Source organism: Glycine max, chromosome 4 (assembly GCF_000004515.6).
Source record: "Glycine max cultivar Williams 82 chromosome 4, Glycine_max_v4.0, whole genome shotgun sequence".
Taxonomy (NCBI): domain Eukaryota; kingdom Viridiplantae; phylum Streptophyta; class Magnoliopsida; order Fabales; family Fabaceae; genus Glycine; species Glycine max.
This window is the reverse complement of record NC_016091.4, coordinates 9,850,409-9,876,919: the sequence shown is the minus strand read 5'-3', so window position 1 is coordinate 9,876,919 and position 26,511 is coordinate 9,850,409. Positions and strand designations below refer to the sequence as shown.

The 26,511-nt window shown below is 30.1% G+C and overlaps 3 protein-coding genes across 8 annotated transcripts; 1 reads left to right on the top strand and 2 right to left on the bottom strand.

Annotated features, from left to right (window-relative positions):
• The first annotated feature begins 1,771 nt into the window (after positions 1-1,771).
• LOC100777582 (2,3-bisphosphoglycerate-dependent phosphoglycerate mutase 1) lies at positions 1,772-5,690 on the top strand. Of its 4 annotated transcripts, none has more exons than XM_006578265.4 (9): positions 1,772-1,992; positions 2,519-2,792; positions 2,980-3,194; positions 3,515-3,633; positions 3,736-3,892; positions 4,253-4,354; positions 4,444-4,563; positions 5,197-5,253; positions 5,331-5,690. In XM_006578265.4, the coding sequence occupies exons 1-8, from the start codon at positions 1,858-1,860 to the stop codon at positions 5,239-5,241; spliced, it is 1,167 nt and encodes a 388-aa protein (XP_006578328.1). In that variant the 5' UTR covers positions 1,772-1,857; the 3' UTR covers positions 5,242-5,253; positions 5,331-5,690. The 4 variants fall into 4 exon arrangements, with proteins under 4 accessions (XP_006578328.1, XP_014630077.1, XP_006578329.1 ...); XM_014774591.3 differs by having other exon boundaries at positions 1,777-1,992; positions 2,971-3,194; XM_006578266.4 differs by having other exon boundaries at positions 1,917-2,049; positions 2,971-3,194.
• A 271-nt stretch (positions 5,691-5,961) lies between these two features.
• Positions 5,962-10,435, bottom strand: LOC100777065 (phosphatidylinositol transfer protein 3). Of its 2 annotated transcripts, none has more exons than XM_041014699.1 (6): positions 10,281-10,435; positions 8,899-8,974; positions 8,609-8,785; positions 8,094-8,192; positions 6,839-7,081; positions 5,962-6,488 (listed from the first exon to the last, which is right to left on the bottom strand). In XM_041014699.1, exons 1-6 carry the CDS (start codon positions 10,286-10,288, stop codon positions 6,162-6,164), a joined length of 930 nt encoding a protein of 309 aa, XP_040870633.1. In that variant the 5' UTR covers positions 10,289-10,435; the 3' UTR covers positions 5,962-6,161. The 2 variants fall into 2 exon arrangements, with proteins under 2 accessions (XP_040870633.1, XP_014630078.1); XM_014774592.3 differs by having other exon boundaries at positions 9,104-10,289.
• Positions 10,436-15,141: 4,706 nt separating this feature from the next.
• LOC100775995 (phosphatidylinositol transfer protein 3) lies at positions 15,142-18,021 on the bottom strand. Of its 2 annotated transcripts, XM_041014697.1 has the most exons (6): positions 17,761-18,021; positions 17,520-17,617; positions 17,213-17,389; positions 16,653-16,751; positions 16,093-16,335; positions 15,223-15,789 (listed from the first exon to the last, which is right to left on the bottom strand). In XM_041014697.1, the coding sequence occupies exons 2-6, from the start codon at positions 17,592-17,594 to the stop codon at positions 15,559-15,561; spliced, it is 825 nt and encodes a 274-aa protein (XP_040870631.1). In that variant the 5' UTR covers positions 17,595-17,617; positions 17,761-18,021; the 3' UTR covers positions 15,223-15,558. The 2 variants fall into 2 exon arrangements, with proteins under 2 accessions (XP_003522806.1, XP_040870631.1); XM_003522758.5 differs by lacking the exon at positions 17,761-18,021 and having other exon boundaries at positions 15,142-15,789; positions 17,520-17,752.
• Positions 18,022-26,511: the final 8,490 nt, after the last annotated feature.

The window sequence follows — 26,511 nt, the reverse complement described above, 5'->3', positions numbered from 1 at the left end:
TGGTTGTTATAGTCTAAATTTAGTACTTTGTGATATGACTAACTCTTGTACTAAAGCTACATCTTTTTTTTTGGAGTACTACAATGCATATATACTCTATTTTCTTTTTCAATTATGAGCTTGAAAATTTTAAGTTTTTGTTAAGTATGATTATTTGGTATGACATATTATTTGTTGTAAACTCCATTAGTAAAAAGTTATAATCAAAAGATATGAGTATGGATGTTGCTATAGAATAATTGAAATGTCTTATTTCTTCTTTTTTTTTTAAAAATATAGAGATGATTTTGAAAATGCTAGAATATCTGTCCAAAAAATTACTATTGAAATGGATATAGAACCTAAGTTTCGTGAAAAAACATTTTATTCATAGAAAAAATAATTTAATGCGAATATTGATAATGAAGTTGTAAAATCACCTAAAGAATAATTTAAATTGATTACTTCCTATATATAATAGATCAAACAATTATCACATTAAGAAATAAATTTAAACAATTTAAAATATATGAAGATATTTTTTATTTTATATTTAGCATTAAGAAATTGAAGTCTTTGGATGATAATAATTTAAAAGAATATTGTCTTGACCTTGAATATTCATTAAAACATAATAATCATTAGATATTGACGAATTAGATTTATTTATAGAACTAAAAATTGTAAGAGAAATTATATAAGTAGAAAATTATACACCAATTGATATACTTAATTATATAAAAAAATTAATTCTTTTCCGAATGTTTTTATTGCTTATAGAATAATGTTAACAATTTTGGTAAGTGTTATTTCGACGGAAAGAAATTTTTCAAAACTAAAATTAATTAAATCTTATTTAAGATCAACAATGTCTCAAGAAAAATTTAATGAATTAGTTTTAATATCAATTGAAAAAGAAATGTTAAAGAAAATCGATTATAATAAATTAATAAATAACTTTACATCCTTAAAAGCTTGAAAAATAAATTTTCAATAAAAATATTAATTTTTATTAAAAAAATTATTAAATTAAAAAATATCTCATTTTAAAATTTACTTTAGGCCTCTAAATACAATAAGTCGTGGTGTTAGATGATGTTAATTTCACCGGTTTAAGCCTTATTTTGTTAGGTGTTTCCTTCTTATTTTGGAACCAAGAAACTATGTATAGAGAACAGAAGAAAATGAGTGGGAGAGGTTTACTGCTGGGCCTCTTTTTAATAATTCCCTTATAGAAAGGTTCTAAATAATTTATTTTGGTAGACTTGGCATGCATTAAAATAAGAAGTAGTTTATTTTGGGTGAGGTTACTATTGCAACTTATTTTAAAAGTAATTTCATAATACTATTTCCTCTCTTTTCTTTTATTAAAAAACAAATTCCTTAATTTTCTAAATAATTTGACCCAATTATTTTTAAAGGATAAAATTAAATAGGTCAAATATAATGATACCATACTTACTAATATTAGACTCTCACCTTACTCCCACTAGTGTTTTCCCCTTTTGAATACAAACTCACTCAAGCGAGGGGGATTTTTTTTTTTCTTTCTAAGAAAAAGCCTATTACAAGCATACAAAATTCGTTGACATTATCATCATATTTGACACCTTATAAGAAGAGAAAGAGATAAAGAGAAATAATGAAGATTAATTAAGTGTATAGAATAATGGAATATCCCAAATATCATTACTCAATTTATTATTTATAATAATCTTTGGAAAAATTGAAGCAGAGCGAAAAAAGAAAGAAAGAAAGAAAAAAACAGAATTTAGTTTGGAAGGTTTTATGCGCATGGCATTAGCGGGATGTGGCACAGTCTAGTTTTTGTCCAACAACCTAACAAACAAACCTACCACCATTTTTTCTTCTATTTCTATGCTTTGTCAATTTGTCGTGCCACTTGATACTCTTGACAATTACAACTACCTTCGCTTCTGTATTTACATTTTCTCCTTAAACTCATTCTTCGCACTCTTGCATTGCCTCCACCTCCTTTTCTCCATTTATAGTGTAATGTTCTCTTCCACATTTTCATTTCGCTCTTCTCTTTGACTACTTGCATCTGGGGTACGCTGATTCCATTTGTTTTCGTGATTTTTGACTTAATACTTGTTGCAAATAAAATAAAAAAGTAACTTTCTCATTTTTTTTTTATTTACGCATCAAACTTCTATGTGGGATTTCTCTTGTTTCGTTGCTATATTCCTTTTATAGATCTGCTATCTCTTTATTTCTAATTTCCCTATGCCTATGATGATTTAGATAGTGATGTAAGGTAGATTGTTTTTTTTTTTTTTCCCCTGGTGTTGAACATTTTTCTAAGCAAGTATGTTTTTGTTGTTTCCTTGATTCTAATATTTGAGTTTTGAGGGTACATCATGATACTAAAACAAACCTACATGTTCATCAAAATAAAAAACCTACATGTTAGCTGCATCTCTTGTGCACCACAGCAACCTAGCACTGTTGCCCTGTTCCTGAATTGTCAACTCTAAAGTTGTTTTTTCTTACTCAGCTGTTTGTTTTCAATTTTCAGATAATGGCTGCTGAAGTATATTACCAGGCTATTGGTACTTTGCAGTCCCATTCTTATCTGAATAATTTAAATCATCACCAAAAGCATCAAAACAATTTAGTAACATTGGTGTCTAGGGATTTTATCAGCAGTAATGGCTTGTCAACGAGAAGAAGTAACTGCACTGGCCAGAGGAATTGTAGTGTAATTCGATCTCTAGCTTCGCAAACATCAGTCGTTGATCCAGTGTTGTCCCCTTCAAGAAGCAATGCTGGTGACACTTACAAGAAATCAAGTAAGTTAAACGTTCCTGACAATTATATTTATTGCTGGACTTCCTTGTTTGCTAAATGTGTCCATGTATATTGCTTCTTGAAGTTGGATTCACCAAGTTTGAGGTGGTTGCAACATTCAGGCAGTTCAAGTTGTTGGTTGGGTGTTGTCTAACTGTTGTTCAATATGTTCCAACTTAGATGAAGCAGCTTTAATCCTTATTCGGCATGGTGAGTCGTTATGGAATGAGAAGAACTTATTCACAGGGTGTGTTGATGTCCCTCTAAGCAAGAAGGGTATAGATGAGGCAATTGAAGCTGGAAAAAGAATTAGCAGCATTCCTGTTGATGTAATATTTACATCAGCTTTGATTCGTGCACAAATGACAGCCATGCTTGCCATGACCCAGCACCGTCGTGGGAAGGTAACCCAAAAGGACACCTATCTTCTGGCGTCAAAACTGACACACTATGTAACTAATATTTCTTTAGAAAGCCTAGGGCATATTAATAAGCATACCATATTCCAAATCTCTGGTGCTTTAGTGAAAAAGACAGGAATTTTGATCTATTTATACGGACACAACAATCCAGAAAATTGGTTAATGAAAAAAATTGACAGGTTTTGCTATGCTTGTTGCTGATTACATACATAAACTCTATTCTAGACCATTTGAAAAATTATTTTTATCTGCTGCAGTATACTAGTAAAATGTTATTTCCTAAATCATCAACTTCCCAGCAGGTCCCTATCATGATGCACAATGAGAGTGAACAAGCAAGGTCATGGAGTCAAGTGTTTAGTGAAGATACAAAAAAGCAGTCCATTCCAGTCATAGCATCTTGGCAACTAAATGAAAGAATGTAGTAATCTTTTTCCTGCTTCCATTGTTTGAAATTTCTGCTTTACAATGGCATGAATAACATTAACATACTATTGGTATAACATAATTATTATCCTTTCAGGTATGGGGAGCTGCAGGGTCTCAATAAGCAAGAAACAGCAGACAGATATGGGAAAGAACAAGTCCATGAGTGGCGACGAAGTTATGACATACCTCCTCCAAATGGTGAAAGTTTGGAAATGTGTGCTGAAAGAGCAGTTGCCTATTTCAGAGACCAAGTAAGTGGAAATATAGTTTTTTTTTTTCATTTTTGTTTTGGTTTTTCAAAAGAATTCTGATCAGTAAATTACATCCACCCTCCCCTCCTCATTTTCGTGTGTTAAATTTGGTGTTAAAAGTTTTCCAGACAAATGTGAATCTTTAAACTAGATGTTTCTCTTAACTCAGTAGCTCTGCTTTAGTTCAGTTATGTATTTGCTATATGTTTGATGTTTTATGGGACTAGCGTACTTCAAGCCTATATATGCTGGAGAGGAAGTACGTAGTAGTTTGATATATGTTGTTTGGCCAAACTTCTGTGGTTGAAGTCATCATATAACATTGATAAGGGACTGATCCTATTGACATCAATATTGCAGATTGAACCTCAACTTTTATCTGGAAAGAATGTTATGATTTCAGCCCATGGGAATTCATTGAGATCCATTATCATGTACCTTGATAAATTAACTTCCCAAGAGGTGACTGGAGTATTCAGAATTATTGTGGCTCATAAGTTTGCATATCGTACATAGTTATGATTTTTTTTTTTTCTTTTACCTTTCATCAGGTCATTAGTTTGGAACTGTCAACTGGAATTCCCATGCTTTACATTTTCAAAGAGGGAAGATTCATTAGGAGGGGGAGTCCCATAGGACCTTCTGAAGCTGGAGTTTATGCCTATACTAGGGTATGCTGTTTATAGCCCTTTTAAGACACTTTCTTTTTTTAATGAAATGTTTAACAATAGATATTATTTGTCTGGAAGGCTGCAATGGCACTTGCAGTCCTCTACCAATAGATTGAATAGAACATAAAAATGGTTTTGCTTGTGAAATTATTTGTCACGTGTCTCTATGTGCTATGTTATTACTTATATGATTGTTATCGATGATTGCTGTTGTTATGTGTTCTTCTTGTTAAACTAAGAAAGCTTCACTGTTACTCTCATCTAGGAGAAATTGTCATTAAAATCTTTCCTTTGATTTCAACTAGTCTGGTTGATTAGCATGGGCAAAACAACTGAAAACAAGCAGTGATTAGTTTCTGATAACAAACTCAATTATATGTGAATTTCTAGACTGCTTTTGATACCAACAAAAAAGTGGCATTTGTTCCTCAAATTTCTGACTACACTTTGGTAGTGAACACAAAAATTAAATGTATGCAGATGATGTTGGTACATTCTAGCAGCTCTGATCTATTATTAGTCATTAGTCATCTGCTACTTGGATTGATGCTCTATTATGATGTTGAAATTAAGGTCCTTTAAATCTTCTTGTAACTAATTTGGCAAGGCACTGACAACTATACTTGTTCCCAGCGTTTGGCTCTTTACAAGCAGAAGTTGGACAACATGTTCCAATGATATGTTATTTAGGTAAACACTCACTGATTCTTTTCTTCTTCTTTTGCTACTATACTAATATGCTAAATTGCATTTTCTCACTTTTTCAGGATATACATTCACATTTAATAAGAAATGTTACAGTTAAATCACAAAGGTGGAAGATGTTTTCAGTGACACTGTGTTAGGTACATAGAATATGTGCACTTGTCCTAAAGCTAGGTTGTTTTCTATGTGCGAGTACAGTGTTGAATCAGTATATCTAGAGATGAATTCCCATTTTTTATGTATATTTATCTTATCCGGTGAGCGAGCGACTATTTCCAAGAACCTGTTGATGCATCTTATAAATGTGGAAACACTGTAGCACTTGCAGTTCAGGTCCATTATTATAATTGTAAATCAGTTCTATTGTGGATTTTTCTGGATATTCTGAAAGTTTTATTATAGAAATTCCCTACAGTCCTACTTATCCTTGACTGGATATTCTGAAAGTTTTATTACGGAAATTCCCTACAATCCTACTTATCCTTGACTACTCTTGTACATCTCATTTTCTCCCTCCTTTCAGACACAATGACGATAAGAAAACTTATGTTGACAGTAGGCTTTAATTATTTATTTTTAGTTTTTTTATAATGCTTAAATTTATCCCTGTTTATGAGGGAAAATATTGTCAATCACATGAGAAGCTGATGCGTTAGCTTGCATTTCTTGCCTGTTTCAAAACTCAGAACCTTCAAGGCACAAGGAAAAATTATTTATCATCATAAATCATACATGAAGTTGACACTAGGTGTCTTGAATCTGGGTTTCAAACTAGAATATATGTCATAGCATCTTGCTGCATTACAGTTGAATCAACACTGATTTAGGTATGTAATTTCTCATTCCACAACGCCACGGCTTTTCTGTCCCTTTGAGCAACCAAGATGTATTGATCAATTAGGGACACGGGAACAGTCTATTTTCTTAGTGTTAGAAGCATCAGAAACTGCATCTAACCTGATTGAATCTGACGGAGCATTTTGTGCAACTGATGATATGGACTTGGCCTGTGTCCAGAAAGAATGCTTCTTATTGTCATCCTCTTTCATTCTCTCAGCATATTTATTTATGTCAACTCCTGTGTCACCATTCCCACCAAATGCAGATTCAAGATTATCCTTATCAAACAAATCCTCCATAATCTTCTTTGTGTTGTGGTTGTTCGAATAGCCAAACTTTATTTTATTAACAGTCTCAGTCTCTAAAAAGGGCTTTACCATCTGCAGCGATTCACTCTCACATTACAAATTGGTCCTAGATTCATAATCACCCTTATATAGCAGCTAACATCAGAATTTAAAGATCAACAATATATACACACACACACTGACAAAAATAATCTTCTACGGATCAGCAGCTAAAAAATGCATGTTAGGAGAAAAGACCATAAACCCCCCATTGTCATCCAAAGTAATCAGCATATACTCATCATTAACTCTGCAAGCTGCATTTAACACTTCACCAAGTCGATGCAAATATATCATATATTGCCTATACCAAAGCAGCATGTATATATAAACACCATAAAGAAGATACAAGTGTTATAATGAAAAGCCTTTTATTTAGTTACCGAGAAAAATGGTTGGAAGATCATAGGTGCATTGTATAGTATTATTAAACCCAGCTGCTTTGGATAATACTCTTGCAGAATATGGGCAGATTCACGTGCCACCTTGAATGATATATCTGACAGCTTGAAACCCTGGAAATCTACCAGCCAGACCATCTGTTCCTGGTGTGGTGGAAGGTTTAAAATGGCATGCTCAATGCTGTATACAAAATACTTAATTTGTCCTTGTGTTGACGATGACTTCTGCAGTGTACAAATGAAGACACAAATGAAATTAGAAATGAAATGAAAACATGGATGACGTTACTCTAAAAAAATTGTTACTAAACCGTGTTGTGGATTATCAAAGTTTCGTGCTGCAAAGGCTCCAACTACTCAAAATATAGCACATAATGGAAAACTAAGGAAAAAAACAAAAAAATCCAAGAAGATCAAACTATAACAAGAATACAAGGTACTGTAAATCAAATCTGTTCAACATGACCAGTAAATTATATCAAGAATCAAATGCAAATTTAAGAGATATAGAGTAGAAGAATAACACAAATTTACGGGTTTGATCAATGTAGCCTGCATCCATATGAGAGAGCTCTTTGCACTATGCTTTCAAGACCAATGAAATTTAATACGATGCCTTCTTCATTGGCCTGCTACACAATCTTTCTTTCCCTCTTGCATTCAAGATTTTACGGAAAATATAGAACCAACCAAGACTAGCTCACACCTTAACTATTCTCTCTTGCCTTCTCCGACTTTTAAAACAACAGTATTACACACTGAATTATTATTTTTTTCCTTACAATTCTCTACTTGCCATCTATGTCTATTTATATGAATAGTGTTACCGTGAAGCTAAGCAGCAGAGAATTAGTTACAATAACAATAACAACTCAACTGTTTAACTAACTCCACAGCAAACTTTATAACAGATTTTGAGGCAATCTCTACAAATTGGTTTCCAACCAATTCTACATATATAATGCATAAAACCTTGATGTCATTTTCAAATCAGAGTAAAAGGGTGGCATTGCTATGTAAAGTCTTAAAACTCTACAGTGTTTTCCACTGATGAAAAAGAAAAATAACAAGGTAGCTAGTTGACCATGATATCTGAATACTCTTATTCTCATTATTACATTTTAATTCATTCCAAGCGCTGAGTACGATTACATCCTTATTAATTAAATAATATAAATACTACTGTACCAAAAATAAAAAAAGAAGATAGATATTGAAAGTGATTCTCAGAAGAAACCTGGACACAAGGTCTCATTACAAGCACTGATCTCCCATACTTGTCATGATAATTTGGTTTATACATCATCCCTGTCTGTGCTTCCTCAGCAACCTCTTCCTTCATTTATGAAAAATCCATGTGAAATAACATTTTACAGAATAAAATATCACAATGCGTGAAAATTGACACAAGTCTAAAGCAGGTCCAGATCACACATTCCATGTGAGACAATATGTCAACAAAATCAGTTACTGGTGGTTTATCTAGAATATTGTTAGATATAGCCAAAACAAAACAAAACAAGGTAAGTAGTCATAGATATGGCTGAGCTGTGAACACTTCTTTCACAGTTTACTCTGGCATTCTCTCAGGTCCTCTTAAGAGAGTGATGGACTCAAGGGAATAGAGGGACGACAAATACTCAGTTTAACCATCTTAGCCAAGTTTTATAAAAAGAGGACACAACCCAGCCATGCATTATCTGTTAAAAATTAAAATTCATCAAATCTTTTTGAAAGCAATTAGTAACTTACCCAGCGAATCTCTTCAGGTTTGTATTCTTTTCTCCATTTTAGGCTCTGTTTCAACATTTGAGCTGCCTTCTTGACATTCCAATTTCGCGACCTTAAATACCTTGAGATGGAAGCATCAGAACAGTACACAGATTCCTTATCTGATAGTGGCCCTATCAACCCTCTAACCTCAGTGATCTGGAAAAGAAAGCAAATTATTATACATTGTTGCTTGATATTTTCAGTTCACATGCAACAAGAGCAAAAGTATCTTTGTTAATATACAAAGAATGCAAAATAACTGGAGATACCTTTGCCTGCTCTTCTTGTGATGTTACCATTTTCTCATGACCCTTAGAGGCAGCTTTTTTCAGCTCCTGACTCATACTGTTCAGTATAGAGACACAAAATTAACAATGAACAGTTGAACACTGCAATGGCTATCAATCGTTCCAAATAATTACAGCATAACAACCAACAAAGACACAGTGTTACATTTTTATAAAAGTGAGTTACCTTAAACAAAACCTATGTGATCCACCGATGTAACGCAAGCTAAACTTCGAGGGAACCAAAGTGAATTCTAGGATATTGTTAATTTTGGTTTCATCATTGAAAGGTGGCATTCCTTTTATAGCCACTTACTTATGTTAAATAGTTTATATTACCAGAGTTGGTGATTAACTCAAAGTTAGTTAGCTCAATTTTGTTAGCAAGTTCACTTCGTTTGTTAGGAGTAGTTACGGGCATACAGTCTTCTATTATGTCATGTTGTATACGAAATTAACTTCTTTCATATACTATTTCCATGCACGTTCTCACTTTCAGATAATGGATTTTTCTATTTTCTCCCAACTTTTTTCTTCTCTGCCAAGTTTTCCAACAGTTTATTTATTATGTTTTAAGAATATAAGAATACGTTTTGATTATAAAAGTTTGGCTTTAATGGCTTAAAAAAAAGGTTTGGTTTTAATCATACCAGAAAAAATGTTATGTGATCCATGTAACCGATCTTATAAGATTTTGTTGTTATTGATTATAAAAGTTAGACAAAAGAATCTTTCAATTAAGATAAAATATAGAGACCCTGGGCATAAGAGTAGTAAACCGAGAGAGCATGACAAAACAAAACATAATGACGATTAAGCTTCACTGTAGTCAGCAAGTAGAAAGCTAATAAAAAAACCACAACAAAGACGCGTACACATACAAGACAAGTCAATACCACTTGGAAATGACATCAAATTGAATAAACTGTAGATTACTTGTGCATCTTAACATTTCATTTACATTTCACATTCACTTTTTTTTTTCTTTCTAAAAGGTAGTACACCCTTGCAACGTAAGGTATCATCCCAAACCATTTGGAAATGATATCAAATTGAATCATTTTAAAATTACTTGTGCATCTTGACATGTCATTTACATTTCACATTCACTTTGTTTCTAATAGGTAACGTATACCCTTTGCGACGTAAGGCACACGGGGTACAACTTAACCATGAAGAAAATGAAGAGCGGTTAAACTCACAAAAACGAACCGACAGTTAAAAGACAATATACACTCGAAATACATCAATATCAGAGTTCAGAGGCAATGCAAAGAAGAGAAAAAGAACAAGACAAGATTAACGGAATATTTTAGAAAATGGAAATAAATAAATGATACTAGTAGCTTAGATGAACACCTCACCTGAACATTATATCGCTACAATATTGAGAAAGTGGGTGCCAGAAAACTATAAACAAGCAAACAATTAATCTTATACGTGTTCGCCGAACTGGTTCCAGTGTGGATTCAGGTTCTGCTTCAGCTTCTTTATTAATGCATCCTGCCACTCTCTGACAGTTACACTTACCGGTTTTAATGAGGTCCAAATAATGCGGTGTGCATACGAAAAAAAAATACATTTTTTACATGAAATTTTTTAAGTGGATAATAGAAATCACAATTTGTATAACTTCAGTATAGATGTGACAAAAGTTAGGGGGGGGGGGGGGGGGGACAAAAAAGTTAAGGGGGGCAAAAAAAAATTAGCACATGATTATATTAAAGAAGCATGAAGAAGAAAGTTATAATATTAAACTTAATACGATAAAAGTTAATTGTTGAGGGAGTCAATTTTCTATTTAAGTACCGTTACTAAGGAATTTTGATTTTTTAGGGGGGCCAGATGTCCCTTTTGCATTGAGATGTATGCACTATGTGGTTTCGTCCCTGATTACAACATATCTTTCTGCATGCCATACTAATTTAAAAAAGTATATTTACTTTATTTTTTTCTAGATAATTGATATTTTTTATTGAAGATAATTATGTTTGAGTCAAATAAAATTATTATAATAATAAAATTCTTTCTTCAAAGCGTAAGATAAAAACACTTACCTTATCTTTTTAGTATAAATTATGATAATTATACATTTTAAATAAATTTAATAACAAACAACAAACTAAATTGTCCATATCAATCGACAAGTTCTTAGTGGGGTGGTTGCCGTAGTCGTAATGCTCATTTAATATGATGGTGTTAGAAGGTATAATATATAAACACGTAAAGGATGAGTATTTAATGCAAAAATGTTTGTCATACGAGAAGAACCACACGTGATCTAGATTTTTTTTTTTTTTTAGGTACAAACATATGATCAAGATTAATAAAAACATTAAGGACATAAATATTTAAAATGTAAGATGATTTGTTTTAAAAATGTAAATTTATAGATGATGTGTGTTTAATGTTAACCATTTATTTAATTGGTAGTATTTATTTTTCTTATTCTCAAATAAAAAATTTAACTGATATATATAGTTCAATTAGGAACACATACTGAGTTGAAAAAAAATATAAGTTTAATTTCCAAAAAATACCTTATTGGAGAAGGACCCACATAATACATTTTTAGAGAGGTGTAAAGAGTTTTAAATATGACTAATCTCTTAATCCATGATGAATTGCTTAAAACATTACACAATAAAAGATTATATGTTAAAAATAATAATTATAGGATCATTATTAATTTAAGGTTTAATTATTTATTTAGTTTTTATAGTTTTATCATTTGTACTTTTTAGTCCTTATAGTTTGAAAGTGATTTTTTAATCCCTATAATATTTACTTTTTAATTCTCGTTTAGTCCCTATAGTTTGAAAGTTATCTTTTTAGTTTTTATAATTTACATTTTAATTCTTTTTTAGTCTCTATAGTTTGAAAGTAGTCTTTTTAATCTCTATATTTTATATTTTAATTTACTTTTAGTCATTACCATCAAAATATGAGTAATATTATTAATTACAATTAAGTACAAAAATATTATCAAGTAATTCGTAACTAATTTATCGCAAGATGATTTATAATAAAAAATAGTTAATAATTTATAATTAATTTGTAGTTAATTATTTTTATATATTTTTTTGTAGTAAGAACTAAAAGATAATTAAAATACAAATTATAGGAACTAATAAAGAATTAAAATACAAACAATAAGAACTAAAAATACCATTTTTAAACTATATAAATTAAAAGAGAATTAAAATATAAATAATAAGGACTAAAAAAATCACTTTCAAACTAAAAGAATTAAAAGATACAAATTATAAAATTATAAGAACCAAATAAATAATTTATCTTTAATTTAATTATCATTGGAGGTTGAAAATATTCCTTCAAGACAACATGGATATGTGAAATTGTTGGGATGCCATTAACAACATAATTACATTGCAACACACTCAAACCGAGGCATCATTTGATAAAAGCATAAACGTCATACTCCATTTTACATCAAGCAGATTTGTATCAAGCAGTGCATTGAATCATATAGTAGACGAGTATGACTGAGTTAAGGCCGAATTGGAACTACACATGGTTTGCCTTGTGAATGTGTATTTGCTATGCTAGGTACAGTAAGATGTGTCACCCAGTTCTCTTGCATATGGTTCATGTTCATTGCAAGAGATTAAACATAGATACCAAGAAAAGAAAGGCAAAGGGTACCTCTGTAACAAGAAAAGAATGTTTTGCATAAGCAATTTCAAGAACTTTTATTTAGGAAAATTACTATCAAGGCTAAATTGCGTGAACTAACATTTTCTTATACAATTTCAATGTGTCATACTCTTGAAAAGGTAAAGAACAAAGGGTGCTCCGAAGGATCCAGGGTCGAAGAAAGACAGATCAACTAAACATAATCCTTCATATTGAGAGCATGTTGATGCTTCCTACCCATGAGTCTAAAAACAGGAGAGTTTTGCCATGATGGACCATTTTTCGGTTGAGATTCATCCATTTATTGAAGACATGATTGATGTGAAAGCATAGAGAATTATGGTTATCGTGTAGTTGCAACTCAACTTGGTATGCGTGAGGAATCTTGGGCTCTGATCCGTTGGGATTGATTATATAGCTTCAATATATAGTGACAAGATGAAATACACCAGACGTTTTTGTACCTGGCCGTGTTTAGATAAATTAGGGTCTAAGCTAAAATTTCTAAAATAAAATTAATGAAATTATTAATTTTTATTTTAATTTTTTAATTTCAAAATTATTTATTAATATTTCATATCAAGTAATTTTAACATTTCACTTTGATAAAATATTTTTGTTTTTTTTGAAATTGTAAATCATTATGTCTAATGGGATATTTTTCTATCATTAAATCTCAAAATTTTTCATAAATTATTTTTCATTTTACTGAATCATAATATTTTCAGCCTATATTCATTATTTTTTTTTAAATGAAGTATTCGTCTGCAAATTCTTTTTTCTTGATTGAAATTAAGACTATCAATTTCATCAATTGTACTTATTTTTATATCTTTTTATAAATAGTAACAAATTTATCAAAAGTACAATGTTGAGATTGAATTTAATTTTCAATTTTTCTTTTTTTTTTAAATTAGATTCATATTTCTTATTTGACATTTTATATTATCATGCTAAAAGTGTAACAAGAAAATAAAATGAAAAGACAACAATCGAATTTATAAATAGAAATGTTTTAAAGTAAAAAAGAGAAAACGATGAAACAATAGAATCTAAAAATCAAGAAAATTACCCTTGATGTTTTCTCCAGCAACAATTTGACACCAGTTGTCTACTCTGACAATACACTTCAAGTCTTAAGAAAATAATAGAAAGAGGAGAAATAGAAGAAGAGAAAAAAGATTAAAAATGAAATAGGAAAGAGAATATGTGAAAATATTAATTTTTACAATGTATATATAGAGATAAAAAAAAAACCATTAAGGTATAATTTTGGAAATAGTTAATCATCAAAATGATTTTTCTTTCAATTAAAATCTTATTATTAATCACAAATTAATATTATTATTAAAACTTTATCCTTAAGAATCAATGTTTTCAATGTATCATTAAAAAAAGTAACTTAAAAATGTGGTCAAGTGAATATTAAAATTTAAAAAATTAATGCTTGTACTTAATTAATTTAGGGCAATTTACCGATGATTGTGTATACCTCAAATACCTACAATATTATTATAGCAAAAAAAAAAAAACACTATTTGTAACTTTTAAATTTGTGGGCCAAAGGCACAGGCCTAATGTTAGGCCTTACTGTCAACACGGCACTGTTGGTAGCAATGACCAAGTGACCGAACTGAGCCGATCTTTGTAAGTTGATAAGAAGATATCTGCTAATAAATGGATGATCATACCGAATAAGAACTATATGTAATTGCCTCAAGATAGAAAGTGATCCTAATTGCTTTTTCCTTACCGCGAAGCATGACCCTTTTCCCTTTTAAAGGTCGACCAATGTTATCTTAGTCAAGTCACCACCAGCTTATTATTATTATTGGGTTCATGGATAATTGTCACTTTGTACATGTATGATATGATTCATTTTATTTTAATTAATTGAAATGTAGAAGTTTTAAGGATAGATATCGTTTATCTGGAAAGCTGCAATGGTACTGGCCGACTTACCGTCCTCTAGCAATTTGTCTTGTGTGTCTCTATGTGCTGTTATTATGATTGTTATTTATACTTTGGTTTCAACTAGTCTGGTTGATGCAACATGTAAGAATAACTGAAAATAAGCAAAGCATTAAATAAATTCTGATAGCAAACTCAGTTATATGTGAATTTCTAGACTGCTTTTGATATCAGAAAATGTGGCATTCGTTCCTCAAATTTCTGACTGCACTTTGGTAGTGAGCACGAAAATTAGTATTGTCTTTGGATGAAATTGGCATTTTCTGGAGGCTCTGATCTATTATTAGTCAGTAATCATCTGCTACTTGGATTGATACCTTATTGTGATGTTGCAAGTAATTAAGGTCCTTAAATCTTCTTTTAACTAATTTAGCAAGGCATCCACAACTTGTTGATGCATTTTATATGTGGAAGCACTGTAATTTATCCCATACGGTGAGCAAGTAATTGTTTCCGTGAGCCCGTTGTTGATGCATCTTAGGAAACGGTGTAATACTTGCAGTTCAGGTCAAGCATTATAAGAGAAACTTATACCTCTCATTTTCTCCCTCCTTTCTTATACAATGAAGAAAACTAATACTGATACTGCGAGTTGTAGTACTATATTTGATTTATTTATTCCTTGTTAATTAAAATTACTTAGAATTGTCCTTGCTTATGAGGGAAAATATTGTCAATCAGATGAGAAGCTCATTCATTCCATGCTTGTTTCAAAGGTCAGAAGCTTCAAGCCACGAGGCAAAATTATTTATAATCATAAATCATACATGAAGTCGACACTTGGTGTCTAGAATCTAGGTTTCAAACTAGAATGTCGTAGCATCTAGCTGCATTACAGTTGACTCATAACACTGATTTGGGTCTGTAATTTCTCATTCTAATTTATTTCCCTTTGAACAACCAAGATGTATTGTATTGATCAGGGTTAGTGACTTGAGAACAGTCTATTTTCTTATTTTAAGAAGCATCAGAGTTTGCATCTTTCCTGATTGAATCTAAGGAAAAGGAGCTTTATTAAGACACTGGCTTGGCCTGAGTCCAGAAAGAAATGATCTTACTTTCATCCTCTTTCATTCTCTCAGCATATCTATTCATGTCAAATCCTGTGTCACCATTCCCACCAAATGCAGATTCAAGTTTATCCATATCAAACAAATCCTCCAACATCTTCTTTGTGTTCAGGTCGTCCGAATATCCAAACTTTACTTTATTGTAAAGCTCAGTCTCTAGAAAGGGCCTTAGCATCTGCAGCAGTTCACTCTTTCACATTACAAAATGGTACTAGATTCATGATCACTCTTAAATAGCATCTAACATAACAGTTAAAGATCAACAATATCAGACACTAGCAAAAATAATCTTCTACGGTTCAGCTGCAAAAAGATGAATCAGTCAGGAGAAAATATCATAAATCCCCACCGTGGCATCCAAAGTAGTCAACATACACTCATCATTAACTTCGCAAGCAGCATTTAACACTAATGCAGATATATATGGCTTATACCAAAGCATCATGTATATATAATCAAAAGCCTTTTATTTAGTTACCGTGAAGAATGGTTGGAAGATCCTAGGTGCTTTGTACAGCATTGCCAAACCCAGATGCTTTGGATAATATTCTTGTAATATATGGATAGTTTCACGTGACGTCTTGAATGATACATCTGACATCTTGGCACCCTGGAAATCTATCAGCCAGGCCAACTGTTCCTGGTGTGGTGACAGATATATAATAGCATTCTCCATGCAGTATACAAAATACTTAATCATGTCCTGTGCTGGTGTTGATTTCTGCAGTACAAATAAATAAACACATTATGATATTACTCTTAAAAATTGTTAATAAATCAGATTCTAACCAAATACACATGTTACATGTATAATCCATAAACCCTTGACATCAATTTCGAAGCAGATAATAAAAGGGTCAGCACTGCTATGTAAAGTCTTAAAATTCCAGAGTGTTTTCTACTCGTGAAAATGAAAAATAATGAGGTAGCTAGCCACAATGTATATCTGAATGCATCCCCTATTCTCATTCTTCCATTTTCAGGCACTAAATTAAATAAGGTAGAGATTGGAATTTGGAAGAGATTCTCAGAAGAAACCTTGTTGCAAGGTCTCATTACAATCACTGGTCTCCCATACTTGTCACAATAATTTGGTCTATACAACATCCCTTTCTCTGCTACAGCAGCAACCTCTTCCTGCATTAAGGAAAATTCCATGTCAGACAACATTTTAACAGAGTAAAGTATCACATAAGTCTAGATTAAATTCCACCACGTGAGACAGTAATGAACCAGATTCGGTTGATCAATCTTAAGAACAATATGTCAACATAATCAGTTACTGAGCTGTGAGCACTTCTTTTGATGTTTACTCTGGCATTCTCTCAAGTAATACTCACTTTAACCATCTTAACCTAGTTTTATTGAAAAGGGACACATCCCAACCATGCATTGTCTCTTAAACTACATAAAAAAAGGGAAAACAATTAGTGCATGTTTGGAAATCATCTGCAAAAGTACTTTTGAGGCAAAAGTAATTTTACAAAAGGATCAGAACTCTTGCTTTTACTTTCATTTTGTTTTTATATGTGGCATTTGCATTGGAACACGGACATAACACTTCTAACTTCAATCCAGACATGCACTTAGTAACTTACCCAGCGAATCTCTTCAGGTTTGTATTCTTTTCTCCATTTTAGGCTCTGTTTCAACATTTGAGCTGCCTTCTTGACATTCCAATTTCGGGACCTTAAATACCTTGAGATGGAAGCATCAGAACAGTACACAGATTCCTTATCTGATAGTGGCCCTATCAACCCTCTAACCTTAGTGATCTGGAAAAGAAAGCAAATTATCATGGGCTACATCCTTTACTCAAAACATTGTAGCTTGGTATTTTCGCATTCAGCAAGAGCAAAAGTATCTTTGTTAATATACAAAAAATGCAAAGATAATTGGACTAACCTTTGCCTGATGTTCTTGTGATATTACCATTTTATCATGACCGTTGGAGGCAGTTTTGTTCAAATCCACACTCATGCTGTTTAATTAGTATAGGGACGCTAAAAATTAACAATGAACAGTTGAGCACAGCAATGATCAGTACCAATTTCAATTTATCGTAATAAGAGTTATTCACTTTGGTTCCTAATAATTACAGCAAAACAAACCAACAATTATATACTGCCACATTTTTCCACAATACCTCAATTTCCCGACCATTAATATCAGAGCGACAAAGCTTATAGTTCAACTTAGTGACCGATTCGGACAAATTTACTTCCATTGGTATAAATCTCTCTTGTTTTACCTTCTCAATTTTCCAACAATTGATATTAGAATCAATAGTTTAATTTGGTGACTAACTCAAACAAATAAAATGATGATAATAGATCCTTAACTTAAGAATCTTTTATATCAAAAGTCTTTTTAACTGTGGGTTCAGCGGTGTGTCACATGAGTAGACAGTCATACAAATCTTACATGCTATAAGTAAGATAAATTTTTCCGATCGCTCAGCCACATAATATGTTTCCAATGTAACCTATGTTGATTGAAACGTGGCATGCATTTTATCAACAACCATGTTATTCATTGAAGTTAAAGCTATAATGACAAAGTCAAGTGCTGCACGGACTACAATAATTGTCTCTTAACCAAAATAATTTGGTGGTAGTTATATTATATGTAGGGGTGGAAATGAGTCAAGCCAAGTTAAGCTTTATTAGGCTTGAGCTCGGCTTGAGTTGAATACATAAGGCTTGAGCTTAACTCATTACCTGTCATAGGCGCTTTTTTTAAGGCTCGGCTCGACTTACATAAAAGTCTGGCTTGGCCCACGAGCCTATTTAAAAGCTTGCTTAAATACGTCTTATTAATTAATTATTTTAAAATCTAGTGAAATATTAACTAAAAAAAGAAACTTATAAAATTTTATATAAGTAATGTACAGATCCAAAAATAATTGATAAACAATTCAAGTCGTTAAAGCACAAAGTATATCAAAAGAAAATAAAAAGAGCATAATATTAAAAAATGTATGGATTAGAGATGGTTTACACTAATATAGCCAAACAAAAATTATTATTAGTTAAATTAACAATTTTTAATCCAATTTTTGAATATATAATTATATTAAATATTTTTTTAAAAAATATATCTACAATAATTTCATCCCCCCTCTACTCAAGCCATATCTTATATACTATTGATCGAGGCTGTACCCGAATCAAATAAACATTAAAAATGCAGTATCTAGGAAGTGATCTTAGGTCGTCTCCCAACGAGCAATGATCAACCAAATGTTCATAAAACAGTAATGAACTGGTGGTTGTTTGTTTTTGTAAATTAAACCGCAAGTAAATTTGAATTAGAAAACAATAGAATTAAAACATGTTTCCCCTTGATTCACAAGCAAGTCTCTTATTATAGGTTACGAGAATTTATCCTTAATGAGTTCAACCACTTAATCCAACCCTAAATTAAATTACTAAGTGAAAATTAACATAAAGCTGTCATTATGTGATTAAACAACACATACACCAATTAATCATGAACGAAACTGATCATTAAGCATGAATGTAAATTAAGCGCAGAGACAATTAATCAAGCATTAAGCATGCATGGATTAATAGCAACAAATACAAAGTAATTGGTGAAATGGAAAAACTGATATGTATTCAATAGTAATAACAAAACATCAAAGAGAGTTGTGCTTAATCCTCAAGAGAAAACAATGTTGGAGACTTAGCCTTCCATTAATCAGTAGAAATGAGACTGTAGATTGAAGCCGAAAGGAAATTGCAGAAAACGAATTTTATTCTACGTGAACAGTGTGCATGAACAGTAATAAAAATTGGAATTCTAAAATCCTAGAATTATTCTCCTCTCCGAAAAAAAACTCCATAAAGTAAAACCTTGGTGTTGTTACATAGGTCCTCAGCTTCAAAGCTCACAAATCTATTTTAAGTCCAAACCCATAAACGAAATAAAATAAAATATGGACAAGAGATAAGATTGGATGAAATAAAATCTAGATGGAATAAAATCTGGATAAAATAAAATCTAAATAGAATAAAATCTGGATAAGATAAGATTTGATAAAATAAAGTTATTATTATTGTTAGTTAAACAAGTCGGCTTATCAAGCTTTTTTTATAATTTGAGCTTGACCTTTTTATCTAAAAAGACTTTTTAAAAAGCTTGAGTTTGACCTTTATAGTAAACAAGCCGAGCCAAGTTTTAGATAGGCCGAGCCAAAGGCCCTCGACAAGCAGCTCGACTCATTTCCACCCATAATTATATGTGCATAGTAGTAATTGATGATGATTTTTTTGTGTCTGGTACTTATTCAATGATAGAGTTAGAATGTAATAGGAGGGATACGTTATTTAGAGGATAACCGTAAGAATTCGTTAGAGTTACATACGAGTAATTGTCCGCTTATATATTTGGAAATCTGTCACAATTTTTTCTTTATTAAAAAACATTGTGTCGATGGATTAAGGATAAAGGATGTATATAAATTATTATTGATCTTGACGCTTAAACGGTGGGAGATTTTATGATTATTGAAACATGTATAAAAAGATTTATCAAATAATATATACGAGTGTTTGTAATAAAAGGGTGAGAATAGTAAATTTATTCCATGCAATCATACATAAATGATGAAAATAAGAAAGTAAATTTCATACGAAAATTTGGATTGCTAAAATCATACATTGATGGTGAAAAATAAAAATTTAAATTTATATAATTACTTGAAAAGTTATATATGAATTCTTAAAAACAACTACACAACTTATATTTTTAATATTACTTGTATATAATAATTAATAGTTATGCCTCACACTCTCACATAAGCAAAATTCTTTATAAAAGGTCACGTAATTTTTAATATAAATATATGGTTAATTTTCATACACTGATTAATTATCATTAAATAGAAACTATGAATATAACCATTAAATGCACATTTCTTTTTTACAGAATACACGTGTTTATAATCCAAATTTTCAAATGAAAATCATCTTCTCATCAAATTTTCATCTTAGTAACATTAAATACTATATACTTTAATTCTATTTTATTTTTTTAACTTTTTAACTATTTAAGGTAATCAATGGTTACAAAATTTTATTACAATTAGTAAATAAAATTATTAATATTAGTATATAGTTAATTTTACTCACATATAATAAAAAAAACTAAAATTTAAATTTTTTATTAAAAATATAATATTCATTGTTAATATAATTTTTAATATTTTATTTATTTATCAATTCTTAAATATTACCCCTAGAATAACAATTAGTAAAATGGAATAGAAAATATAGTTAAGTTTTTTTTTTATGGAATATATAGTTAAGTTAAACAATACTATTAAATATTATATTCATTAAATATGCTTACTAAATTTATTAAATTCAATATGTACAAATATTAAACGTATAGTACTTTATATTAATAAAATAATTAATTATAATGAAATTTAATACCTAAAACATATACTAAAAATGTATTTTTTTTTCATTATCATTAATATATTTTATAAAAAAATTGTTAAATTTTTTATTTGTATAAAATGCATTGGATAATTTTTTTAAAATCTCTTTATTAACTAATTAGTTTTATTTGTAACACAATAAAAAGTTAGTTTTATACTCTGCATTCGGTTAAAACTATAATAAGGAAATCTACACCATCAAAAAAAAAAAAAAAGAAGAAGAAGAAAAGAGGCAGTCTACGGAATTAAATTAAATAGTGTGGTTGGGCTGGAGGTTGAATGTCATCGTACTAATAGAGTTAATTAATGAGCAGAGAAATTTCTTTTAGGATTATTACGTCAATCTATTTTGAAATGAAAATGTTTTCAAATCATCAATTTGATACGACAAAACCACTCAACTATAATTTCGTGCTTGATTTAAATGCTAATAGGAAAGAAAATATATTTGCTCAAAATTTAGATAAAAATATTTTTAAAAACAGATTCAAAATTAAAAACAATAGATTATTATCTCTATTTTTTTTTTTTTTTTACAAAGAAGTCATTATCTATGGATGCCACTTTAAATATTCTTCATCTACCTACATGAATGAAATGTTGGCGGTTGGATATCTATCATCGTACTAATAGAGCCAGAGAAAATTAGTTTGCAATCAATAATTATTACACCATCCTCTAAGCAGTAACATTAAATATTCAAAGATAGAGTTTTATGAATTTTTTAACCCAAAAATATATAAAAATATTTATCCAAATAATATATGTGGAAAAATATTTAAATGGATGATATAAAATATTATGTAAAATGAAAAAATTGGTTTCCCTCAAACTCAATTTTTTAGGAACCGACTTCTAAAGTGGATTTTTGTTTTTGTTGTCTAGGTCTGATGAATTGATTTCTAAATTATTTTTTTTTAAAAAAAAACTCAATTCAAAAAATGAACTGAGTTTTTTTTGTAATTTCTTTTTGTTTATTAATTGTTTTTTATTATCTATATGCTGGTATAAAAAGAACTCTAAGTTGTTAAATGAAATTTTGTATATTTCTTACACTTTTTTCTTAATACAATATTATTATTTTATTGTCTTGGATAATTCAAATCAATTTTTTAGTAGGAACGGTTGAACACATCCTTTTCATATATTTTACTAAAATGGAATAAAATTGATTTTAAAAATTAATATTTAGTACCTAATTACTTTTATATTTTTAAAATAAAAAAACTGGACAATATCTCACCGTAACATATATTTTAATTCTTTTTAATTTAATTTTATTTGATTTTTTAAAATACATATTTAATTTAAAAAAAACACATGCAACCAACAAGTTAAATTGAAGATGTTTTATTTATTTAATTTATTTAGGAGAAAGAATTAGATCACTTAAATATATATATTTTTTATAAATATTTAACTGAATTATATTTATATTGAATATTTAATTATATGCATTTTTGTTAAATGCTATTCTAGATAAGATATGTATTTTTTATAAATATTTAACTAAATTATATTTATATTGAGTATTTAAATATATTTATTTTTCTTAAATAATATTATAGATAAATTATATTTTATAAACTAATATATATAAATTAGTAAAACAAAAAAAACAGTTAATTTTTTTAAAAAATTATAAGAAAAGAATAGGAAATAATTTGAAAAAACTAAAAGAAAAAAAAAACTCAGTTCGTTTCTGAACTTAGTTTTTTTATAAAAATAAACCTATTTTAGAAATTGGTTAAAAAATACAGTTTAAAAATCAGTTCTAGGAATCGATTTCTAAAATACGTTAAAAAAATATGTGCAAGTGAAAAATTGATTTGAAGGAACTGATTTCTCACCTTACACAGTATTTATTTCATTCAAGTAAATATTTTTCTACATATATTATTTAGATCAATATTTTTTTTATATTTTTGGGGTAAAAAGTTTAGTGTTTTATCGCCGTTCAATGAATTTTTCTTGACTCGATCATACTGTTTTTTTTAATGAAAAATACTTGGAATCTATAAAAAAAAATTACTTTAAATTGAAAATATTTCCAGAACATCATTGAGGCAACAAAAAGTATAACGCAACCATAAGTTTTTATTGATTTTCTTTTATGTTAAAGCTATGAGAATGAAATCATAATCCATACAAGCTAATTTATTGAAGTTGTATATCTTCAACTAGAATTGATGTATACATTTGGTGGTTCACATGCTACTTTAATTGTTCATCTACCAAGTAGATAATTATATTGTTTTTAATGTTTGAATAATAAAAACTAAATTTAAATATTTAGCCAAAAAGAGACTCCAATATCAAGAGACTTTATTTTAAGGAATTATATTTGTTGATTATAAATTTAATCAGATAAATTTTAATGATTTTATAATTATTATTATTATTATTATTATTATTATTATTATTATTATTATTATTATTACTTCAATTTTTTGTTTTGTAATTAATAGTTATAGTTTTGCAGTTTTTTAAATTGCATTTCTTGCTTTACATGAGACTTATTTCTTAGGAATATATATAAATTACACGATATAGTATAACTACGCATGTCATTTGATTCAATATAATGATTGTCAACAGTTAAATTATTATTCTCAAATTATATAATTATTTTCCAATAGAGCGACGAACAATGAAATAAAAGGTTTCTAAATACACAAGAAAAACAAACTCTTAGTATTACATGTCCACCTTAGAGTTAGATTTCCATCTTATCTCCGAAATAAAGAAAGACTGATATGTGTCACTCTTTCGTTGTGACCTTATCTTCCTATGGCATTGAGAACAACAAGAGAAATTAAGACTGGTTTTGCGTTTAATGTCTCTAAAGACAATTTTGCAAGATAACGCACATGCTGTCAGCACTCAGCAACCAAATCCAATTAAACAGTAACCAATTCTTCTCACAAAAATGCTTGATTTACGATTTTCAAAATCCAGTATGATTTCACATTAGTTTTTGGTAATAATTAATTATTATAAAATAGATATATAATAATATAAACACCAAAATAAAGTTGATTATAATTAAGCAACAAAATCTGTACGGATGTATCATAATGTACGTGTTTAGCGCTACTCTTCTCCTTACCACCAAACCTTCCCCGCACCATCATCCATCATCAGGAATAGTATTGAACATTCAACATATTTCAAAAAATTTATTTTATTTTAGTTTAGATCGACTATCCTTCCCCATAATTCGTTTTTTTCCTTATCCCTGTTAAGTTCTCATTTTCTTGACACACTAAAAATAATAATTTCCAAATAAATTTTTAGTACTCAAACTGTTATGTACCATGCTTTCACGTTATTTCCTTTCTTTAGAAACCATGTTTATCTTTCAGTACTGGAAATAATTCTGTATGTTGGAACTGGAAAAGACTAATTAGTAACAAATTAAGTTTCTCAACCCACTGTATATTTATTAAAATATACAGTGGGTTGTTGATTCATGTGTTGACTTGGTGGTCGATACTTTCCCATTATATATGTACCTAAGTCACTTTCCAATTTTAAGCTTTTCTGTTATTGTGAGTCTCATAATTCTCAACCACCAGTGGGCAATAAATTCCACCCATGTTCCATCCACATGCAACTTGTTACTTAAGTATTCAAGTTATCCTAATCCTAGGACCCACCCATAACGCCTTATAATTAAAGGACTTAATACGTGTTTGGAATGGTGTTAAAAACACACGTATTGTTTGATTTCCATGTCCAATTCTTGTTTTGATGCAAAAGTTAATACTAACTGCTTCACAAAATTCACGTCATGTCTGACCCAAAATTTTATCCAAACATGCTATTAAACATATCCTGGTGATAATGCGAATCACCTAGGTAAGGGTTCCATCCATCTCACCTCCCAAATTGGCCAACATGGATTCACAACTAACATTAACCAATCAAATAAATAAATAAATAAATGCGCCAATAGCATAAATTCACTAGTGGTTGATTAATTGTTTGAGCGAGAAAACCATCTTCATCATTGCAGACTCTTTTGGATTTGGTTGAGTCTTTAATCTTATAGTCTGTCAAACTTTTAGGAATTCCGTGTGAACCATAATAGCATATGTGAATATTAAAGCTCTTAGCCATTTTACATGACTTAAATATGGCTTGGGACCAGGGTCCTAGACAATCCTAGCTGGGGCTATTAAATTGATCAATCATTCTTTCTCACCCTCTCACGTGTTTGCCCCTTCAAAGCATACGTGACAGATTGAGTGAAGAATGGCAATTAATTCTTCGTCACACTTTTCACGAAGGCAATTATAGAGCAGATTTTATTTTTTAAAACAATAAAGATGAGACTTGAGAGCATCTCAAAGAGAAATGATGTGTTTTCTTTCCTCCTCTTGGAGTTCATAGTACGTAGTTTGCTAGCATGGGCATCTTTTTCCCTTAATTAGGCTTTTCGTTTTTTGTTTCTTTTCATCCCATTACCAAAAAACAATAATACATATATGTGAATTAGAAATTATTGCTGGTGCACCCAACATTTTATTAAAATACCAAAATTGCCCTTACGCTTTTTTCGCATTTGTGATGGATGTGTGAGGGTGATTCGTAAATCGTACGAATCATGTTGATCCGTAAGGTTGATACGGATCAACTTGATCCGTAAGCCTTTTACGGAACAATACGGATCAACTTGATTCATAAAAAGCTTACGGATCAAGTTGATCCGTAAAGCTTCTACGGATCAAGTTGATCCGTAAGACTTTTACGAATTAACTTAAATGGCTTACGGATCAAGGATATTTTTGTCATTTCACCTTAAATGCTGGGTGCACCAACAATAATACTGGGTGCACCTAGCAACACCCTTTGTGGAGACTCCATTTGATCTACACCTAGACACATATAGAAAAAAAAAAAAGTAATTGATGTAATATACCATATATCTACCATCTTTTTAAACTTGCTCTCTAACAAACGAAAGAAATTTGATATTTCCATTCAATGCTTGCTCAAAATCCACATATTTAAACCTTTCTCTGAATTTTATAAGGACCACTTTAAATTTTTTTTTTTTATAAAAATAACATATTACAAGAACCAAAAGCATATACTACTACTACTATTGAAAATTGGTATTGGGAGAAGGGGAGATTTCCTAGTAAAACCCTTGATGGATATCAGTTCTAATAAAATCGACTATAATCATATCAATATTGTTAGACCTGATGTTCTAGAGTAGCTACACCTTATAATTGGGTGCAAATTTCATATTAAAAGCCAAAAAGACCTTGAGAACATTTAGAGCACATCATCTTACATGAGTACAAAGAACGATTCTAGGTCATGGTAACAAAAGGGCAAAATTTTGAGTAAGATTCGCATGTAACTGCAAGAAAGAGTGTTCATATTGATGTAGTGGAGAAGAACTCTACCATCGTCATCCAACGGCCATCATGCAAA

Coding starts and splice junctions, on each gene's coding strand:
- LOC100775995 (XM_041014697.1), bottom strand. CDS start 17,594: ATGAGTGTGGATTTGAACAAAACTGCCTCCAACGGTCATGATAAAATG. Junction 17,390..17,519: donor CACAAGAACATCAGGCAAAG/GTTAGTCCAATT, acceptor TTTCTTTTCCAG/ATCACTAAGGTTAGAGGGTT. Junction 16,336..16,652: donor TAATGAGACCTTGCAACAAG/GTTTCTTCTGAG, acceptor TTTGTACTGCAG/AAATCAACACCAGCACAGGA.
- LOC100777065 (XM_014774592.3), bottom strand. CDS start 9,213: ATGCCACCTTTCAATGATGAAACCAAAATTAACAATATCCTAGAATTC. Junction 8,193..8,608: donor AACCTGAAGAGATTCGCTGG/GTAAGTTACTAA, acceptor TCATAAATGAAG/GAAGAGGTTGCTGAGGAAGC. Junction 6,489..6,838: donor TCTTCCAACCATTTTTCTCG/GTAACTAAATAA, acceptor GAATCGCTGCAG/ATGGTAAAGCCCTTTTTAGA.
- LOC100777582 (XM_014774591.3), top strand. CDS start 1,858: ATGCTTTGTCAATTTGTCGTGCCACTTGATACTCTTGACAATTACAAC. Junction 1,993..2,518: donor TCCTTTTCTCCATTTATAGT/GTAATGTTCTCT, acceptor TTCAATTTTCAG/ATAATGGCTGCTGAAGTATA. Junction 2,793..2,970: donor TGACACTTACAAGAAATCAA/GTAAGTTAAACG, acceptor GTTCCAACTTAG/ATGAAGCAGCTTTAATCCTT.